The 18,908-nt window shown below is 39.0% G+C and overlaps 1 protein-coding gene across 8 annotated transcripts in view; it reads right to left on the minus strand.

Moving 5' to 3' along the window:
• Positions 1–18,908, minus strand: part of DACH1 (dachshund family transcription factor 1) — a 265,889-nt gene that overhangs the window by 65,410 nt on the left and 181,571 nt on the right. For 2 of the 8 annotated variants that reach the window (XM_069970600.1, XM_069970599.1), the window contains exons 4-6: positions 6,735–6,938; positions 4,549–4,721; positions 288–453 (exon numbers count right to left, since the gene is read on the minus strand). In XM_069970600.1, the coding sequence (XP_069826701.1) occupies positions 288–453; positions 4,549–4,721; positions 6,735–6,938 (543 nt within the window). The remainder of the gene's footprint in view (positions 1–287; positions 454–4,548; positions 4,722–6,734; positions 6,939–18,908) is intronic. The other 6 variants (XM_069970606.1, XM_069970604.1, XM_069970603.1 and 3 more) reach the window with 5 other exon arrangements.

Consider the following 18,908-nt stretch of genomic DNA (forward strand, 5'->3'; position numbering starts at 1 on the left):
GCTACATACAGTATCTCTAAGTCCCTATAGATACAGACTAAGCAACTTGCAGTCAAACTCCCTTTCTTCAATCCCTTTGTCTTGTTAGCCTACAAAGGTTTTGTTAGCAAAAAGTAGGAGACAGATGGAAGAAAGAAATGGTCATACAAAGTCATTAAAAAGAACAATTTCCTATGCATTCGTGTTTTATACGTTTCCTTTTGTTGCACCATATTCACTGTTCATTTGTCATTTATAAGCTGCCCTTTGAAGCAACAAATGTAAAATGAATAAGATTGCTTGTTTACTTTGGAAATGTATAGAAGTATATGACATACGAATTCTATCCGATGAACTTTCAGTCCGTGCTGGAGAACTAGAAACACTACTGCTTCTGTGAGATGAAGGGTGACTGCCCGGTCTTCGGCCATCTTCTAGTGAAGGTGCGGGGGATGGACTATCTGGAACCCGTTCCTATATTATACACAAGCAGAAAACTGAATTAATTTATACCATAAACATTGCTTTTAGGAAATTACAATATTACATATCTGTAATAGTTTTTATTCCAATACTTTTAAGTGTCACTGTCGGTATAACTTTCAAAATCGAAATAATCAGAGGCTGTAAAATAAAACATGTTTGCAATTTATGGCATTTACATTATTTTTGTTATTTTCTTTCTTTAGTTATCACTAGAGATGAGCGAATTTACAGTTTTAGGCTGGGTTCACACCACGTAAAAAACACGGCCGTATTTTATAATAACGGCTGTATTTGCGCAAACAACGGCCATTCTTTCACAAATAACTGCCGTTGTTTGCGCAAATATGGCCATTGTTATGAAATACGGCCGTGTTTTTTATGTACTGTGAACATGGCCTTAGGCTATGTTCAAACAATGTAAAAATTCATTAAACAATGGCCATAGTTGCAGGTTTGCAACCACAGCCGTTATTTAATGAATTTGCCAATCGCATTGAAGTCTATACAATCAAACTGTATACACTTCAGCCGGGATTCCATGCGCCCGTGCAAAAAACTGACATGCCAGTTTTGAGTGGCCGCTATTCATTGAATAGAGCAATGTTTCTCAATTCCAGTCCTCAAGACCCACCAACAAGTCATGTTTTGTGGATATCCCATACAACAAACAGCTGTGGCAGTTACTGGTGCACTGACTATAATTATATCACCTGTGAAATCCTCAAAACATGACCTGTTGGTGGGTCCTGAGGACTGGAGTTGAGAAACACTGGAGGCAGTACAAAACTGACAGTGCAGACAATGTAAAGTGCAGCTTCGGACGCATTTTACATTGTGTGCTATGGTTAATTGGAATGCGGGCACACCTGAATGCGCCTTCATTTCAATTAAAAAGGAATTAAGTTCATACTGGCCGATACGAGATGAACTTCACGGACAGCAGCCATTCTGTCACAGAAAGGCCACTGTCATACTGTATGTGAACCCGGCCTTAATGAACAAAATTGCCTCCTTAGCTTATCAGCCAACTGCCTTTAAACTCAATGCTACTTGGTTTCTGGCGCCTGGAAAAGCTGGTTCCAGTCCTAAGTAACTTCTACCACTTTGCCATGACTGGATCCAGCCTTTCCGGGCCACCAAAGCCAACTGCCGAGCTAACAAAGCGCTTTGTTTTGTCAATACTGTAAATTCACTAATTTCTATTTATCATACTTAAAAACACAGCTGTACTCACTTAAAATCCAGGTCCAGACTCCTGAAGGCAGCTTTTTAGTCTTGTGCTGGTTGGACCAAACAGACTAAACACAGGAAGTTCCAGTCATCTGCGCGCTCACAGAGAAGGCACTCATTTGATTGATGGATGTAATGAGCCATAAATCTCTGCACCAGACTTTCTGCATTTGGTCTCTTTTTTCAACCAGCACAAAACCAAAATGCTAAATTCAGGAGTCTGGACCTTGATTCCAAATAAGTATAGTTTTGTTTTACAGCATGATAACTAAAACATAAATAATAATAATAATAATAATAATAATAATAATAATAAAATTTAATTGCAAACATGCTTTATTTCACATCACCTGTTAATTAAAATCTTGAAAGTTATAAAGTCCACAAAGCGTTAAAAACATAGTTGTGATACAGATTCCCCAGACTTTGCCTTAACTCATTATGCAAATCATGTGTTTTATGCTGGCTTTTAAATAAATTCAATATTTATCTGTAGATTTGCTGCTGGAAGAATAGACTGCAGTGTTTTATGATGCCATTTTGTAGATTTTTCGATTTTTATGGCTAATAAGGTCATAAAATATATGGAGTTATATTTGGTGTAATCCTTTCAATTGCAACAAAATAAAACATTGTAAAATGCATGAAAATATCCCCCTCCATGTCTCCAGCATGTACAGGTCATGGCAATCATACACAGAGTGATTCATGGCTGTCAAGCTTGGCTATCCCAGCCTGTTACAGCTCCTCTGCCATTCACCCATCTCATATATCTAAACATTCTATTACAAAAGGACATCTAATGCTCATCTCATTTCAGAAAGGGCAGATTCAAAAAATCTCTCAGCATGAGGCCAAGGCAGCTACATAATACAACCCATAAAACCATGTATAGTTCTCAAAATGTAATTTCAGACAGGTTGACCTAAGGTACTACTTTCTTAGTATCATTTTAAAGCTATTTATAATCGCTATAATCTGAATAATATTTTCCATTCTGACAATAACAGTAACCTTTTTATTTATTCATCTTTTCATGTAGCAATCTTACTCAAATCTTTCTAAGTATACACAATGCATTCATGTCTATTCAAAAGTCTCTTCAAGCGGTGTCTTAACAATACAGAAAAAGGAATTATACAAAATGTCTTAAAGGATCATTTCAGTTTAAAGCTATGATAGAGTCTACTAGAGTACACTGAATGTATATATTATGCATGGGAAATCATACTTGAAAACGGCATATAAAGACAAAAGAAAAGTCGTACTCTATTTAAAGTGATTGACTTGCACTTTTTTATGCTTGGTTTATTTATTCAGTCAGTTTGTCTTTTGTTTATATTTTAAATACATGGGGGAATTTATAAGTAGGTATGCTGCTTTTTGGTGTACATAATTCACTTTCTTTTTATGTGAAAGCCACAGCTCGAATCTGTAAATTTTATAGATAAAATTGAAAATATCACACTGTGGTGCAGTTTTACCTAAATGGAAACTGATGTCAGATAAAAAAAAAAAAAGTTGCTTGCTCTTCTGTCTGCCCCTGTTTGGAAATAGCCAAAAATCTATTTGTTTTGTAAGTTTGTGTCATCACCACTCTCGCACTCCTACCAGTTCCTCAGTTTAGCACAAGGCAGTATGCAATAAATACTCCTCATTCTTCCCTAAACGTCCCAGAATGGGTATGTTTACATCCTGTGGATATGATGTGGATTTTTTGCAACAGATCTGCAACTGACGGTTGGTAAATTGTTTTGGTGCGGAAGCACTGCACATTTTCTGTAACTGATCTGTCTCAGAGTACAATGGTGCCTTGGATTGCAAGCATAATGCATTGCGGGACCATGCTTGTAATCCAAATCGACTCTTAATCCAAAGCAAAGTTTTACATAAGAAAACTGAATAAGAAAAACTGAATAACAGGTGAAACTAACAAAATTCTGAATAACATGTGAAACTAATGAAACAAAGATTTAGAAACAGCTGAATATGTGATATTATAAGTTACTGTAAAGTATAGCAATCAGCATGTGGTGTATAATGTATAAAAATTGCATAAACCTGAAAAACAGCAGCAGTTTGTAGATACAGGATAGAGCCACAGATCCCCATAATGGAGAGGATGGGAAACACAAGGGCTGACAGAGACTGCAGGGAGCATGAAGGAATGAGCAGGGCAGATGTGGGCACATACATGCAGCGCTCTCTGTCCGGGGAGAGAGGGGTTACAGCTGCGAAGAGATTGTATGGTTGCAAAAGATCATTGCTCGCTTACTGTGCCTTTACAAGGCAGGAGCAATTGTGTAGCCGGGCTACATAAGCAAATGCTGTACCGCTCCTACAGCCACTTATACATTGTTATCAGATGCACATCTCCTGTTTAGACAGAGAGATGTGTGGCTGATAAAGATTATTTTACAGTCCACATAAAAAATCAAATCAACTAGCAGGCATCTGCTCGCTCACCGGCTCATTGCTGGCCTTTTTACATTTATCTGGTGAATGTGCATTCCAAGGAACATTCGTTAACCATAATCAGCCTGTGTATAAGGGCCCATAGTGGTATTTTTACATGTACAAATCTGTCGCAGATCAGTTGCAGTGATTCTTCAGCAAAATAAATCAGATCTGAACCAAATCTGCATGTGTGAACATATCTTAAATACACTTTACATATATATATATATATATATATATATATATATATATATATATATATATATATATCAGCACAATTTGTGACTATATTAGCAAGCAAATATAAGAAACTAGGTTTTATTAGGCAAAGCGCTTCCTTCTGTATTCACACAAATGTTTTTTTAAAAAAAACTAGACAGACTATTACAAAGTTACCTTTATTACAGATGTTTCAACCCTGGATGGTGGACTTTGTACTTGTGCAGCTGCAGCCATGTTTGCAATTGTACTGAGGTGGTTCATCTGGCTCATGGCCATAGTAACAGAGGCTGGAGGTAGGCTTACAGGAATAAGTGGATGGGGCATCATCATAAAAGGAAGTTCCAGACCTATGGATGCAGAACAAAAAAAGTCTTTAAATCACAATGTATAATATTTTAGCAACTGTAAAAAAAAAAGGAAGCTACTAGACTCCTTAGGCTCCATCCACACCACTTTTATCTGTTATCAGGGGATCTCTCAGTGTATACCACAAATGCTTCCCTATAGCCCAATGACCTGATAGCAACCATTAGGCTGGTTTACATGGGGGTTTCCATTATATTTACAGCAAAGAGCAGGATCTAAATAAAAAATAGCATACTATCTGTCAGGGAGTCTACCAACGTATGCCCCCACTGCCCACTGCATAAATGTGGTGTGGAAAGAACCTTGGTTTATTTTATTTTTACACCAGAAAATGGTAATGCAAGTTGAAGCTGATTTACCACCCAGCAAAGCCCTCCTGAAATCCTCTAGAGCTGAAATCATTGTAAATAGCTTGAATTCTAGTACAATTATCAAAAATATACACAAACAAAGTAAAAGTCTCAGAGGGTACACTAAAAATTTTATCTAGTAACATTTAAAAATATGGATAAGCATTGAACAAAAATTACTTTCATATTCACATTCCACGGGGGTGGGGGGGTGTCTGTTTTGCACAATCCCCTTTTACTAGAAGGGTTCTTCTAATATGCTAATGACAAGACTTCATCCATTTAGGAGCTTGACACAAGTACTCAATTACCCTGTGGTGCCGCTGTAGGATAGATAAAACATTACATTGTTGCAGTTGAAAATAATAAGCTACCCATTTATTACATAATGGGACCTATAGAAGAAGAGATTCTCCTGGTTAGTTATAGTTACCAAGACAAACAGTTTGCCCGATCTACCAGTGGTAAACTTCTGTAAGGCTGGTGGTACACTTACATATTCTAATGTATCCTTTACACAGTATTGGATATTACAGTGAGAGAATTTTGAGAAGATTTTGAATTTTATAACCAGGCTACATAGTGTTGATCACAGATGTATAAAAACAAGTTGAGAGTATGTCGATTTTACAGACTATATTCCATATATAGAGGACTAGATACCCTTGGCTGAGTGCTGAGGAGAAGACCTTTCACTATCTGGTAAAGAACTATGGTGCACATTTATCAGCACTGCACTCTTGCTGTAGGTGCAGATTTTTGGGCTTTTCTGTGGCGTAACCAAGGCATAAGCCCCGCTCACCTGATGGGTGGGCAGGAGCGGCATGACAAGGTGGTAGGAGGAATAATTTATCAGGCGAAAACCACGGCACAAATCTACACTGGGGCAGGTGTACATTTCTGGGACAGACATACGTCCCGCATGCCTCGTAGTAAATCTGGTGGGGTAATTGCGGACAGGGCTTTATTTAAGACCAGCAGAGTACGAGCATGCCAGTCTTAATGAATGTCCCCCTATGCACCACAAACATCAGCATTTGTCTCCTACTTGTGCAGTGAATGTGGGTGACAAATGTAAATTTATGTAATAGCAGGAAGTTCTGCACTTTGTAACCCCAGTACAAGAAAGGAAGTGATATTCAATGGTCTGAACATTTTCAGGAGACTGCTTTACTTCTACAAAATAATTATTTATTAGGCGTTCTGAAGGAATTGTACCATCCCTATTTCACATGAACCAACTTAATAGATAAATTAATACATAGATAAATTATACTGTATGTTTATATGGGTAAAGACAATTTTGTCCAATTTTTCCTTCCCCAAAACATCAACATTTATGGCATGGCAAGAAATGACAGTTCTACCATACCACACACTCCTTGAAATACCACACAGTCCTTGAAATGCTGAGGTGGAGTGGAGGGGAGTCATCAGTCAATGAATGCCCCCCTATATATTTATCTCCAGAAGCTCAAGGGTTTTACAATAAGAATCGAGTTGACAATATCATTCAACTAGAGTTTTCTGCATTATAGTCCATTAAGATTCGGAACATCAATTTTATATGCATGAAGCTCTGATGAATAGAACAAATAAATAAGTAAAAGTATATATTTTTTCTTAAGGTTCCAATAAAAGCACCTGATAAAATGTGTTGCCTTATGAGGGATGAATGGCAGCATGTCGTACCATTTGGCAGAAGGTGGTTCTGTTGTAGAGAGTTGAGAGGATGAGTAACTGGAAGGTTATGCTGTCCAGGCAAGGTGGCATGGTTAACAGAGGCTTGTGACCCTTGGGTAGGGAGAGACTGAAGTTTTTCTTTCTCCCAAGAACCATCACTGCTCCCTGTAGAAATGAATATATATTGAATTGATTTTAGGATGTTTTAAATATCCATTAACAAGATCACGGAATCAACATATTTCCTTCATTACATTCAATCAATAGAGAGAAGAAGACTAGGTGTCTCTCTTGACACATGGTGTTCCTATTCTTGTTTTCTTAATTTATCACCATCATTAAATGTATATTTATTTCTGGACAGAATTATACATTCCATGTTTGATCCTTATTAGATTGGGGGAATTGGAGACATGTAACCTTAAAGCTTTAGTGTCATTTAAATTAACTTTAGACAGGTCGTTTAGACATTAAAAGTCAAGATCGCTCTTGGTGAGAATCTTGAGATCCCCTCCGATCATTAGTTATAGCTGGGGAATGAGCATGGCAGTGCACTCTATTCCTTACCCAGCCTCCCAGCCTGTAATTTAAAATAGGTGGCCAGTCAGGAAGTGCTGTGCATTTTCCCTTTCTAATGCAATAACAGCAGGTCTTAGGACTGAGACCTAGTGTAATCTTAATTTTTTACATGTCTGAATAACATTTCAAAAGTTTATATAAATAACGCTAATGCTTGAAATGCTATTATGTATATCAAAACATGCTTAAAGGCGTTATCCAGGATTAGAAAAAAAACACTTTTTTTTTTTTTGCAAAAACTGCACCACGCCTGTCCTCAGGTTGTATGTGGTATTACAATTCAGCTCCATTAACTTACCTGAAACTGACTTGCAAAACCACACTTAAACTAGGATTGGAGTAGCACTGATTCTGGAAGAAGGCAGTCTAATTTATTAGGAATATCACCAGTAATGGCACACTGGGTGTAGTGTCCTCAATGGGATTGCTGTCCCTCATACATATGAAATGCAATTAATCCAGGATTTTTTTCTTTTCTTCTTCTACAGTTGATGGGAGTCCACTAGAGATGAGCGAACCAGGTTCGGGTTCGAGTCCATCCGAACCCGAACGATCAGCATTTGATTAGTGGCGGCTGCTGAACTTGGATAAAGCTCTAAGGTTTTCTGGAAAACATGGATACAGCCAATGACTATATCCATGTTTTCCACATAGCCTTAGGGCTTTATCCAACTTCAGCAGCCCCCGCTAATCAAATGCTGATCGTTCGGGTTCGGATGGACTCGAGCATGCTCGAGGTTCGCTCATCTCTAGAGCCCACTATTGAGCTCCTATGAGGAATGCCAAGACAGAGTCTGAATAATCATCCTGTGCACATTGGTGGTTCTATGTAATTTGTGTCCTGAAAAAAATATATGCAGACTGGCTTGAACAGCTTCATTTAGGTGAATAAGGCAATGTTGTTACCTCAGTAGGTGAACAGGAAGGTGATTCTTTAACCCTTTCATGACCATGGGTCATTGAGTTCTCAATGCCCAGATTGTTTTAGGACATCAGCTTATGGGATCATAATGATCCCATAAGCTGATGTCCCTATGTCTGCCCCCTCCCCTCTGTCCCCTGCCGCTGTTAAAATCTTGTGACAGAGGCAGGGGAGAGAGGGGAGGGGGCAGAGCTCACGGATGCATGCCACACTCGCCCAGCCTTCCCCCCTCCGGCCTCCGTAGCCAGGAAACCAGAAGTCTGGGGCATCTGGTTTCCATGGCTACCATTGGGGCTCTGCGATCACTTCGCAGAGCCCCAATGTACAGCGGACAGAGAATTCTTCTTCTCTCGAGCTTCCTCTGTCGTGGTGACCGTAGTATCTGTAGGGTTAACTCTCAGCACCGGAGCGCGGCTATTGATAGCTGGGACCCGATGGCTGGGACACTGATAGCTGGGACCTGATAGCTGGGACACTGATAGCTGGGACCCGATGCGGATGACAGCTCCTGCGCCTGTGTCATCCTGCGATGTAAATTAACGCCGCTGCAGCTTTAGACTTAGGCTGCAGCGACGTTAATTTACAGTGCAGCGGCTGGAGGGGGTTAATGTAATAAAATTATTTAAGCCCTGTATCACTTAACGTTAGTACTTTTTCCCATACTTTAGATCTCAAACTAGACTTAAAGCGGTACTCCAGCGGGGGGGGGGACTTTTTTGCTGGGACCGGGGAAGAGGTGGCCTAGGGAAAAGACGTCCACTCACCTCCCCGGTTCCAGCGGCGGGTCCCGCATCACGGCGCTCCAGTGCCCGGTTCCCATCCGCTTCCGGGTGTCTGACGCGGGCCCGAGACGTGACATCTCAGGTCCGCTCAGCCACTCAGTGAAGGAGGCGGGATCTGAGCGGACTTGAAACGGATCCCGCCTCCTTCACTGAGTGGCTTAGCGGACCTGAGACGTCACGTCTTGGGCCTGCATCAGACACCCGGAAGCGGACGGGAACCGGGCACCGGAGCGCCGCGATGCGGGACCCGCCGCTGGAACCGGGGGGGTGAGTGGACGTCTTTTCCCTAGGCCACCTCCTCCCCGGTCCCAGCACAAAAGTGAACCCCCGCTTAAGTACCCCTTTAACTGAATGAAATGTAAGGCTATGTTCAGAAAAGATCATCCCGGCATGATCTTTAGGGCCGCAGAGTTCGGATGCGGGCAGACCCGTGCGCGCCCGCATCAGAACTTCCCACTGCACACTATTGAGCGAGCGCCGGAGCCGCTCACTCCACTGTGTGCACTGACAGGATTTTCTGAGGCTGCTATTCAATGAACAGCAGCCGCAGAAAACCGTGATGTCCGTTTTCTATGGTGCCCTTAGAGACCCCGGCCAGAGTGTATACTATGTGTATATGCTACGGCTGGGATTCCATAGATGACAAGGTAACGTACATTTTCGTATTAATCACGGCTGTTGTTGCAATCGGCAACAACGGCCGTACTTTTACGAAAATATACATTGTGTGAACATGGCCTAAACCTGAAATATGGTTGAATACATACAGTATCTGTATTAGAACTAAGTTACATAACTTAAGGGGTACAATAAAATTGATTGTAATATTTATTTTTACCTGGCTCTTTAAATGTATAAAAAGAAGAAGAGCTTGGAAAGTATGCTAATTGTTACATTTTATTGCCTGTAATACATATGCAGATTTGCATATAATATACATTTACATTGTCATTCCGTGTTCTTCTAAAATGCAACCTCTGAGCATTTTATCCTAATGAATAAATGAGTTTGTCCTTTATGTATAAAATATAGTTTATATTTGTTGCAACAGATTTTTAATAATAAATGATTTTAGGTTAGCTTGAACATATTCAATAAAGTGTGATTAATTTGGTTTTTCAAAAATGCAAACTAGACATTACTATATTACTTTGCAAAATGCACAGCTTGCAACATTATTGTCTCAGTGGGATCTTAAATTGAATTGTAAAATGTGTCTTATTTCCAGTTTGATTTATGTAAGAAATTGCAGAGGATAATGCCCTTTTTGAAGTTTCATTGCTTCCTGAATGAAAAAAATAGTACTCAAGAAAGCATGTTATGTAGAGCTGTAAATTACTGGAAAGCTGTAATGCATATTTGTGACAAGGATGTCATGTTCCCATGTTTGATTTTTATAACTTGTTTTTTTTTTCTTTTATTGCTGCTTTGTGTTGTGGCACATGATATGATGAATCTTACAGTACACATGTTCAGCGATTTTATTGCTGTGGCCTAAGTAATTACAAAATCTCTTTCTACTCTAAAAAAAAAAAAAAAAAAGGTTCTTCCGGTGCCCTAAGAATTAATCTATGATACCATTTAACTTCGCTTTTTGAAGTAAATATCACTAGATAAAAGCCAGCTGCCTCTGTATAATGGCATACTTGAATGAATGTAACAGTGTTTGAAAATGAGTACAAATCTTCTAAAAAGCTTCATTTCCATAAGAAAGCTTAGAGATCTACAAAAGAATAAATTCTGAAACAGAATTAACCAGTTGAAAGCAGAATGTATTAAAGGCCAAACAAATTTGCACCTTGTTTATATGGGCAGGCTGCTTCTTCTAGCTTGTAGGTGGATATCATTAGCACGGCTGGCCAAGAGTAAGATATCCTTCTGCAATAACATTACATCTTACCAAAAAAAGGGTGTGGCAGCAAAACTGTTCTCCCTTGAACTTGGATGACTATGTTGGTCCTAGGCACAATCAGCAGAATAATGTGGGTGTCTATGAAATACTATATTCTGAGGGACTACTCAAGGAGGGTTCTGTAGTCTGCATACACAGATCTTACATCCTGCAAACTTCTGGGCAGAAAACATAATGATGGTGCACATACAGTAGTATAAATTCTGCTGCATGGATACACATTACTGCAATGAATTGAGGTCAATAATGAATTACTTTGTTAGTGTGCTTTTTGTAGATGCTATAAGGTCCCCACTTACCATTCTGTTACTTCAAAGCAAGAACACTGTCATTCAGTTACTTCCAGGCAGGACCTATCTTGGCAGTGATGACCCTCTCCTCCAAAGGACATCTTGTGATAAAATGGGCCACTTCGATGCTACAATCATCACTGATTACAGTATCTAAGGAAACAGGGCTGGAGTTACCGCCAATCTTGGTTTAGGCTATGTTCACACATGGTAATTCAGTCTTTTAATCAGTCTTTTTTCAACCAAAACCAGGAGTGGAACTGACAGGGTAAAATTATAATGTACAGATTTGCACAGCTTGTGCGTTTTCAACCCACTTTAGGTTTTGGTTGATAAAAGACTGACCGAAAGACTGACACATAGGGAACATAGCCTTAGGGTTCTACACACAAAATAATTATCTGGCGTACTTGGCTGATTACAGGCCGCTCCAGACGATAATCGTTTTGTGTAATATGGAGAGAAAACAATCAGCCGTCATGCATGATGTTGGCTGATTGTTGTCTAAAATCCTAAAACCCTGATCAAGATAGCAATGGTCTACTGCCTGTGGATCTTAAGAATGTCCAGGCAACCCCTCCCACAGCTCCCCGTGGCCCCCTGCTCCTCCCTGCTCAATGTCTGTGTGTGTGATAGCACAGACAGCGAACAGGAAACGAGGAGGAAGAGAGCTCTGACCTGACCTTAATTTTTGGCCATGTAATAGGGCCCTTATGGTGGAGTGTTGACTGTATAAGCTTCTTTGAATGCTTTATCAGAGTGACATGCTATTACATGAGAGATTCAGAGTTCCCAGGGTATAATAATATGTGATATTGCAAGGGATTACAGGGTATCTCCAATCATTGAAAACTGATATGAAACTAATACTCAATAATTGCTACAACTGTATTCTGTCTAGGCAATGCCCTGTAAGATAAATTTGCTGGATTCCAAACCAATACCTTTTACTGGCATTGACACATTATAGCAAAACTTTAAAGAGATTCTGTCAGCTGTAACTCACATTCCAAACTGCTGACGCTGTTCCGTATCTTTTAGTTCATGGAGAAACATGGTACCTTTCAGATATCCAGCCGTGATACCAGGATTTAGAGAAATGCTTTTATTGTCTGGTAAAGTAGTTAAAGAAACTTTCCCAAGCCCTTCAATAGCTACAATGTTGGAATGTCTCCTCTCCCCCCTACCTGCTTGATTGACACATGGAAACAGAGTGCCAACCAGGGTCCAGTATGGGAGGGGGGAGTAAGGAGGTGTGACAGCTTGGTGCCTCTTTGACTCATCTTACAATATAATAAAAGCATTTCTCTACAGTCTGGAATCACAGACAGATCTATTAGTGGTAACAGGTGGTCTCCCTAATCTAACAGTTATCTAACAGTGTTAGCAGTTTGCAATAGGAATTGCAGCTGACAGATTCCCTTTAAGGAATGAGTGAGAAGTGTGTTGAGGTGTGTTGTTGATCTTTTTAGCTTATGGAGGGGTGTCAAGATGTTCACAACAAACAGATCTTTATGAGTGGTGGGATAGTACTGTGTATAAGTTCTAGTGTATAAGTTCAAATCTAACCTGCTGAGGGCTCGCGCCTCCGCTCTTCGCGCTTCTCCACTTAAAAAATTGACATGTGAATTCTTTGAGCGGAGAGGCACAGAGAGCGGAGGTGCGCAAGCCCTCCCATTCAAACAGATTGAAGGCAGGATTCGGCACCGAGTCTGCGCGGGGGGGTTCCGCACAGAATCTCAGCACCGATTCCGTAGTGTGAACAGGGCCTTACTTGGACAGCTTATGTTGTATCTCCTTACAGTCAAATGGTCACAAACTGTCTCTAATACTTTTTCCAGTCTTATTTTGCAATTAAAATGGGTTTCCCCACAAAATACATGAACAAGATAAGGCATAAAAGTGCGATTGAGGGGTACAGCTGATGAAGTTTCCAAGAAAGGCATGCATGGTCACTCTATATGGTATAAGAGCTGTTTTTAAGTATGTCTACTTCAGCATGAAAATGGTTTCCTTTCAGGTGAATGCCACCTTGTGCATACAATGCGATACTTCTCTTGAACTGATTCTGGTAACAGTCTGTGCTAGATCCAATTCAGAATTATGGGTTCTAAAATTCTGCTGCTTCAGAACAGAAGTGCTGCCCCAGCATTATTTCCTAGTTAAATGTTTCCTTTAGTGATTCAACTATAGGTTTCTTTTTTTGCCCAGTGATGGCCAGCAAAGTTGTAATTGCAGCTCTAGACTATATAATAGGCTGTAAAACATGGAACTGCAAAAAATTTGGAGGTGGGGGCATGTTCTGTGATTGTGTTCTATGCACAGATGATGTGCTATGGCCTGGAATGCAGAACTCCAATGATCATGAATAAGGTGACAGTACAGTACCATTAAGATTCAAACAGCTTTGGAGGTCCTGTATCATGATGATGGGAGTTGAATACTCTTTAAAAAAATGTCAGTTCTATATTGTCAAGGGGGTGTTGCCTGGCACATCATGCACGCCTCCCCCCCTCCCCCATCCCTCCCTGCCTTAACTAATTGATATACAGGGCTCAGCACTAAAAGCCAAGCAGAGATGGGAGGGGGAGGGAGGAGGTATGCATGATTTAGATCCCCTCCTTGACATTTTGAGTTTGATATAAAGCTGACAGATTGCCTTAAATATGTTACTTAACTATTTATATTTTACTATACAGTATAAGCTATAAAATGGTGCACCATGGTAAAAACACCTTTTATGTATCTTTGAACTCACCTATAGGCTATGTTCACACTTAGTTTAACAGTGTCCATTGCACAGCAACGGACGCTGTTAAACTGCCAGCCGCCAGGCTGCATTCAGCCCATTCCTGCAGCCAATACCTCTGTTTTGGCAGCAGGAATATTCTTTTTTAACAGGAATTTGCTTGCAAATCAATTAACCATTCACTTCAATGTAATGTGTGGCCGCCGTCAAAACAACGATGTATGAACACAGAGTGCCACATTGCATTGACTTCAATGCAATGCCGCCCCTGCAATCAAGAACGGACGCTGATTCCATTGCAATAAGCATCCGTTCTTTACTGAAAAATATCTTTGTGTGAACATAGCTATATTCTGACCTATAAATATATATTTCTGTAGCTTTAAACAAGATTTTACTGTATCATGGGATGCTTGCTTTGTCTTTTCTGCAGGAGAACAGCTGACATCCCTGGGCTGAGATATTTAATGACATAATATACAGTTGATCCGGTAAATATCTCTCTAGCAAAGATCTGCCTCTTGTATGTCAGAAAAATATGGTACCTGCGTCAGCAGAAACGTATAAAAAAAAAAAGTCTTGAAAAAGCAGGAAGGCTCAACCTATTTAATAGACAATTATGGATGAGTGCATTATCTCACTCAAATTAAGCAAGATAAGTTAACAAAGCTTGCCAACTGAAGTGCTTCCTTTCAGAAATGTTGCTTTGTCCTGTTATTCTACAGCACATAAGTTATTGATGCATGACAGCTTAAAATATTTTTGCCATTAACTACAGCAAGCATGTTATTTTTGTTATTCATGGAGAAAGCTGCTTTTAGTTAAAACATAAAAATGCTAGTTACAAGGTTTCTGCAAACATAACTGCCATTCCATTAAGTAAATGGTGCTGTGAACAGTAAATAGTGGCCCCAAGGGAAATGTACGTATTGATTTTGCTTCCACGTTGGTTGGCTTATGTTTGCAATTGTCAAATCTAATCTTAGCTTGTGTAATAATAACTATCCTCATAACTGCTTTGAGAAAAAAAGAAAATATTAATTATAAAATATTGATAATTTCCTACCCTTTCAAATTTATGCCGCTGTGTTTATGTGCTTTGACATTACATTGAATACTAGAAAAGCTAATAAATAAACAACACAGTAATTATACTGACATAATTCTCCAGCCCGGAGAATAAATGATGCAAATTCAGAAAGTATTGGTGCATGATAAACGTCAAGGCTTATGAGCGCATTTGTGTGTGTGTTTGTGTATGTGTGAATCTGCAGTAATTGCCTCCAAAACAAGAATCAGAAGGAATCAAATGAGTCATATTAAAATATTATCATCTCCAAATAATATTGTAGCATAATGTACTGTAGCAAAAGGGAGAGAGAGTATTTAAATTTTCCCTAGGTAGACATTTATAGGGCGCTAAGAATGGAGGAAGGATTCTTACCTGCATCATCAGCACTGTGTCCTATTGAGACATATCAGCAAGGTAGATAGTTCTAACTTCCTGATTTCTGTGTTTTTCATGAAAAAATGTAAAACAGTAATGGGAGAAATAGAATGGAGTGATTTTTGGCTCTGGAGACTCAAGTCATGTGGGTCTTCATTTTCTTTTTAAAGTTTGGGAATGAATTAAAAGCCAGATCTCATTTTATAGTTATTAGAGTTGAGCAAATCTTGAGCAAGCTCTGATTCGCCTGAACATGAACCCTCTGCATTTGATTAGCAGTGGCTGAGTAAGTTGGTGAACATGAATAAAGCCATTGGTCCTGTTCACACTTATGTATGACAGCGGCCGTTCTGTGAAGTTCATCTGGATGAACTATATTTCTTTTGAATTGGAATGCGCCCGAAGCACTTTACATTGTCTGCACTGTCAGTTTTGTGCGGCCGCTATTCCATGGTATACACTCCGTCAGGGATTCTATAGAAATCAATGCAATGTATTTTTTCATTTAATAATGGCTGGGGTTGCAATCTGCAACAACAGCCGTTATTAAATGAAAAAATATGTTGTGTTAACTTAGTCATAGGCTGTATCCATGCTTGCTAGGACTCCTTAGGGCTGCATCCAACTTCTTCAGCCACTGGTAATATGTGCTCAATATTTGTTCATCTCCAATAGTTAGTTCTTGCTACTCTTTTATATCTGTACACCTGCCCACCTTTATAACATTTAATTATGACCTTATTAGATTAGTCTTTGCTCCTTGCAGTCCAAAATGGAAATAGTTGTATTGTGGTTCACCTACCTCAGTGCACTGATTCAACATTATTAAGATAAGAAATATACTCCAAAATGTTTAACCGTTTGAGCTCTGTTCACATCTTTTTATATAGGTTAGACTGTATTAAAAAAAAAAACTGCCTAGTCCTCCTCTGCTACCATTCCATTTCTCATTGGGTCCCTGCTAATCACTGGCTGAGGTGGGATCAAGGAATACAGATGAAGAGAAACCCAGTCAGCATCAGACTGGCATTAATAAGGGATTGGTCAGATAAGTATGTTAGTTATTTAACCTAGTCTGACCCACTAAAAGTAAGTAAATGGCAGACAACCCATGGGATTCACAGGGATATTGTTGCTGTCAAAAGTGATGGACATGGAACAGCAGTGCATATTCTTCACTTCCACTCAATACAAACTCCTTTATGCTGTTAGGGAGGGACAGGGAACACAGGTAATTTCACTAGCAAATTTTTAAGGTTTTAAACAGGCTACCCCACACACAAACCCACACCCACCTGCCATATTTTGTAATTAATGTTGTGGGGAAAGTCTGCTAAGAAATGAGCAACTAAAGAAAGCTACTGCTCGGTGCACGAGAATAAACAAGTAAATCAAAAGCTTCCAGTCCAGGTCCAGTGAGTGTAAACCTGTCTTTATCTGGATATGTCTGGAATTAGTGAATTTGGAAACCATTCAATATTGTGTTATTGTGTTAATACAATTCGATAATTATTCCTCTGGCAATGTTATTTCCTTTGTGTGATTACGTTATTATTCCTTGGCTGTTGTTGCTCTCATGCTGTTTTATGGGTTTTATAGATTTGTTTTATGTCCTTGCTTTCAAGTAAAGCTACATAATAAATGGTCTTTTAGCTCTTAACCTCTGCCACCCTTTTTGAGTAACACCTGTAAAAACCTAAAGATCTATACCAAAATAATGTATTTGGTAATTTCTCATGAAAGGATTGCTTCTCTAATTACATTGCTTTTGAAAACTAGCAAAGATCTTTGCAGATACGAACAAATGCAGCACATTACTGGTGTTTCGCTATCTCTCCTAAAATATGATTTATTGAGTGTTGTCTTAAATCAAAAGAGAAGGACAATTAAACTGCAGCTCAGCTATCACTGGACCTAGCAAAGCAGAGCTATTCTGTCAGTTAAAATTGATCTTAAGACATTTGTACATTATCCAGGAGACAATAGTATTTATTAAAGAACAAAATGCTGTACTTCCATGGCACTTTATACTCTCTAATGATGTCTGTTTAAAGGGGTACTCCGGAGACTAAAAGTTAATCTTTAATACATTGCTTTAATAAAATTATATATAATAAATATATAATATATATTTATATAGAATAAAATTAAGTTTAGTGGCAGCAGAAGTACAGTAGTGGCAGTCCCCTCTGCAGCCACCAAGTTTTGTTTTAGGAATTACAGGGCTCTATACTTTGTAGTCCCCAAATTCCTGCTCTGTTCTAACGCTGTGGGAAAGTGCTATGCAGAACTCCCATGATCATGAATAATTATTGTGTCAGTACAGTAGCATGAAGATTTAAACTGTTTTGGAGGTCCTGGTATCATACTGAATCATGATGCTGGGAGTTCCGCATTCTGGTCCGTAGCACATCTTCTCTTCTGTGCATGGAGTGCAATCACAGAGCATGTAAATGCCCTTGAATACTTAAAAAAAATTCAGTTTTATATTGTCGAGGGGTGTTGTGTGGCACAGCATGCACACCTCCTCCTCCCCCATCCCTGCCTGCCTTGACTGATTGATGTATATCATATGCATTCTATCAGTTTGTCTATATTTTTAGTTCATTGGGTTTTGCACACAATATCATGGAGTGCTTTCTAGTTTGGTAGGGGAAGAAATCAGCTTCAAATATTTAGAATAAAATATATTTTAACAAGCAATGTGCAACACTGTGTAGTGCCTAATTCCATGCATAAAAGCTTTTTACAAAAAATTCACAAATCTCTGTCAATGCTAAACATGTTGCCTGCAGCTATGAAGTACACTGTGAAGATGGTGGAGAAGAAGATGGTGTGTTCTCTGTTTCAGGGAAAAGCAAGCAGGAGCAGTGGGGTGAGACATTGGATTGGTTCAGGATGCTATGCATAGTAGTAACTTCAAACCATGAAAAAGCTAACTTGGCAGACATGGAAAAAGAAAATACACATTTCAGAACACAGCAGAAGCTTGGGAATTATTGTTTGCACTATATCCTAGTAGTAACTGAGATTTTTTTTTGTACACCTTGAAAACAAAAGGTAGGGATTTAAACTGAGCCAATTTCACTCACAATTTAGAGCATACAAGAGAGAAAAGAATAGTGTCCCATAAGGGAAAATCATGAATATTTAAGAACAATATATTCTGAGGTAGATGGCATAGGACAGTGTTTTCTCATTTGTCTCATTTATATGTCATAATTAAATAAAATGGTTCCAGCCTACATTGCATTTCTAAAGGTTTTTGTATTTGACACCTTTAACAGGGAAATGAATTAAAAAAAAGATATTACAATATATATATATATATATATATATATATATATATATGCCATCTTATTTGTTATTTTACAGATGTGCATCCTAGATGTTTGTATATTATTTGTGGAACATTTTCCCTTATGACCTTCGTTTCTCCTTAACCCTATTTTGA

Source organism: Dendropsophus ebraccatus, chromosome 5 (assembly GCF_027789765.1).
Source record: "Dendropsophus ebraccatus isolate aDenEbr1 chromosome 5, aDenEbr1.pat, whole genome shotgun sequence".
Classification (NCBI taxonomy): Eukaryota; Metazoa; Chordata; class Amphibia; order Anura; family Hylidae; genus Dendropsophus; species Dendropsophus ebraccatus.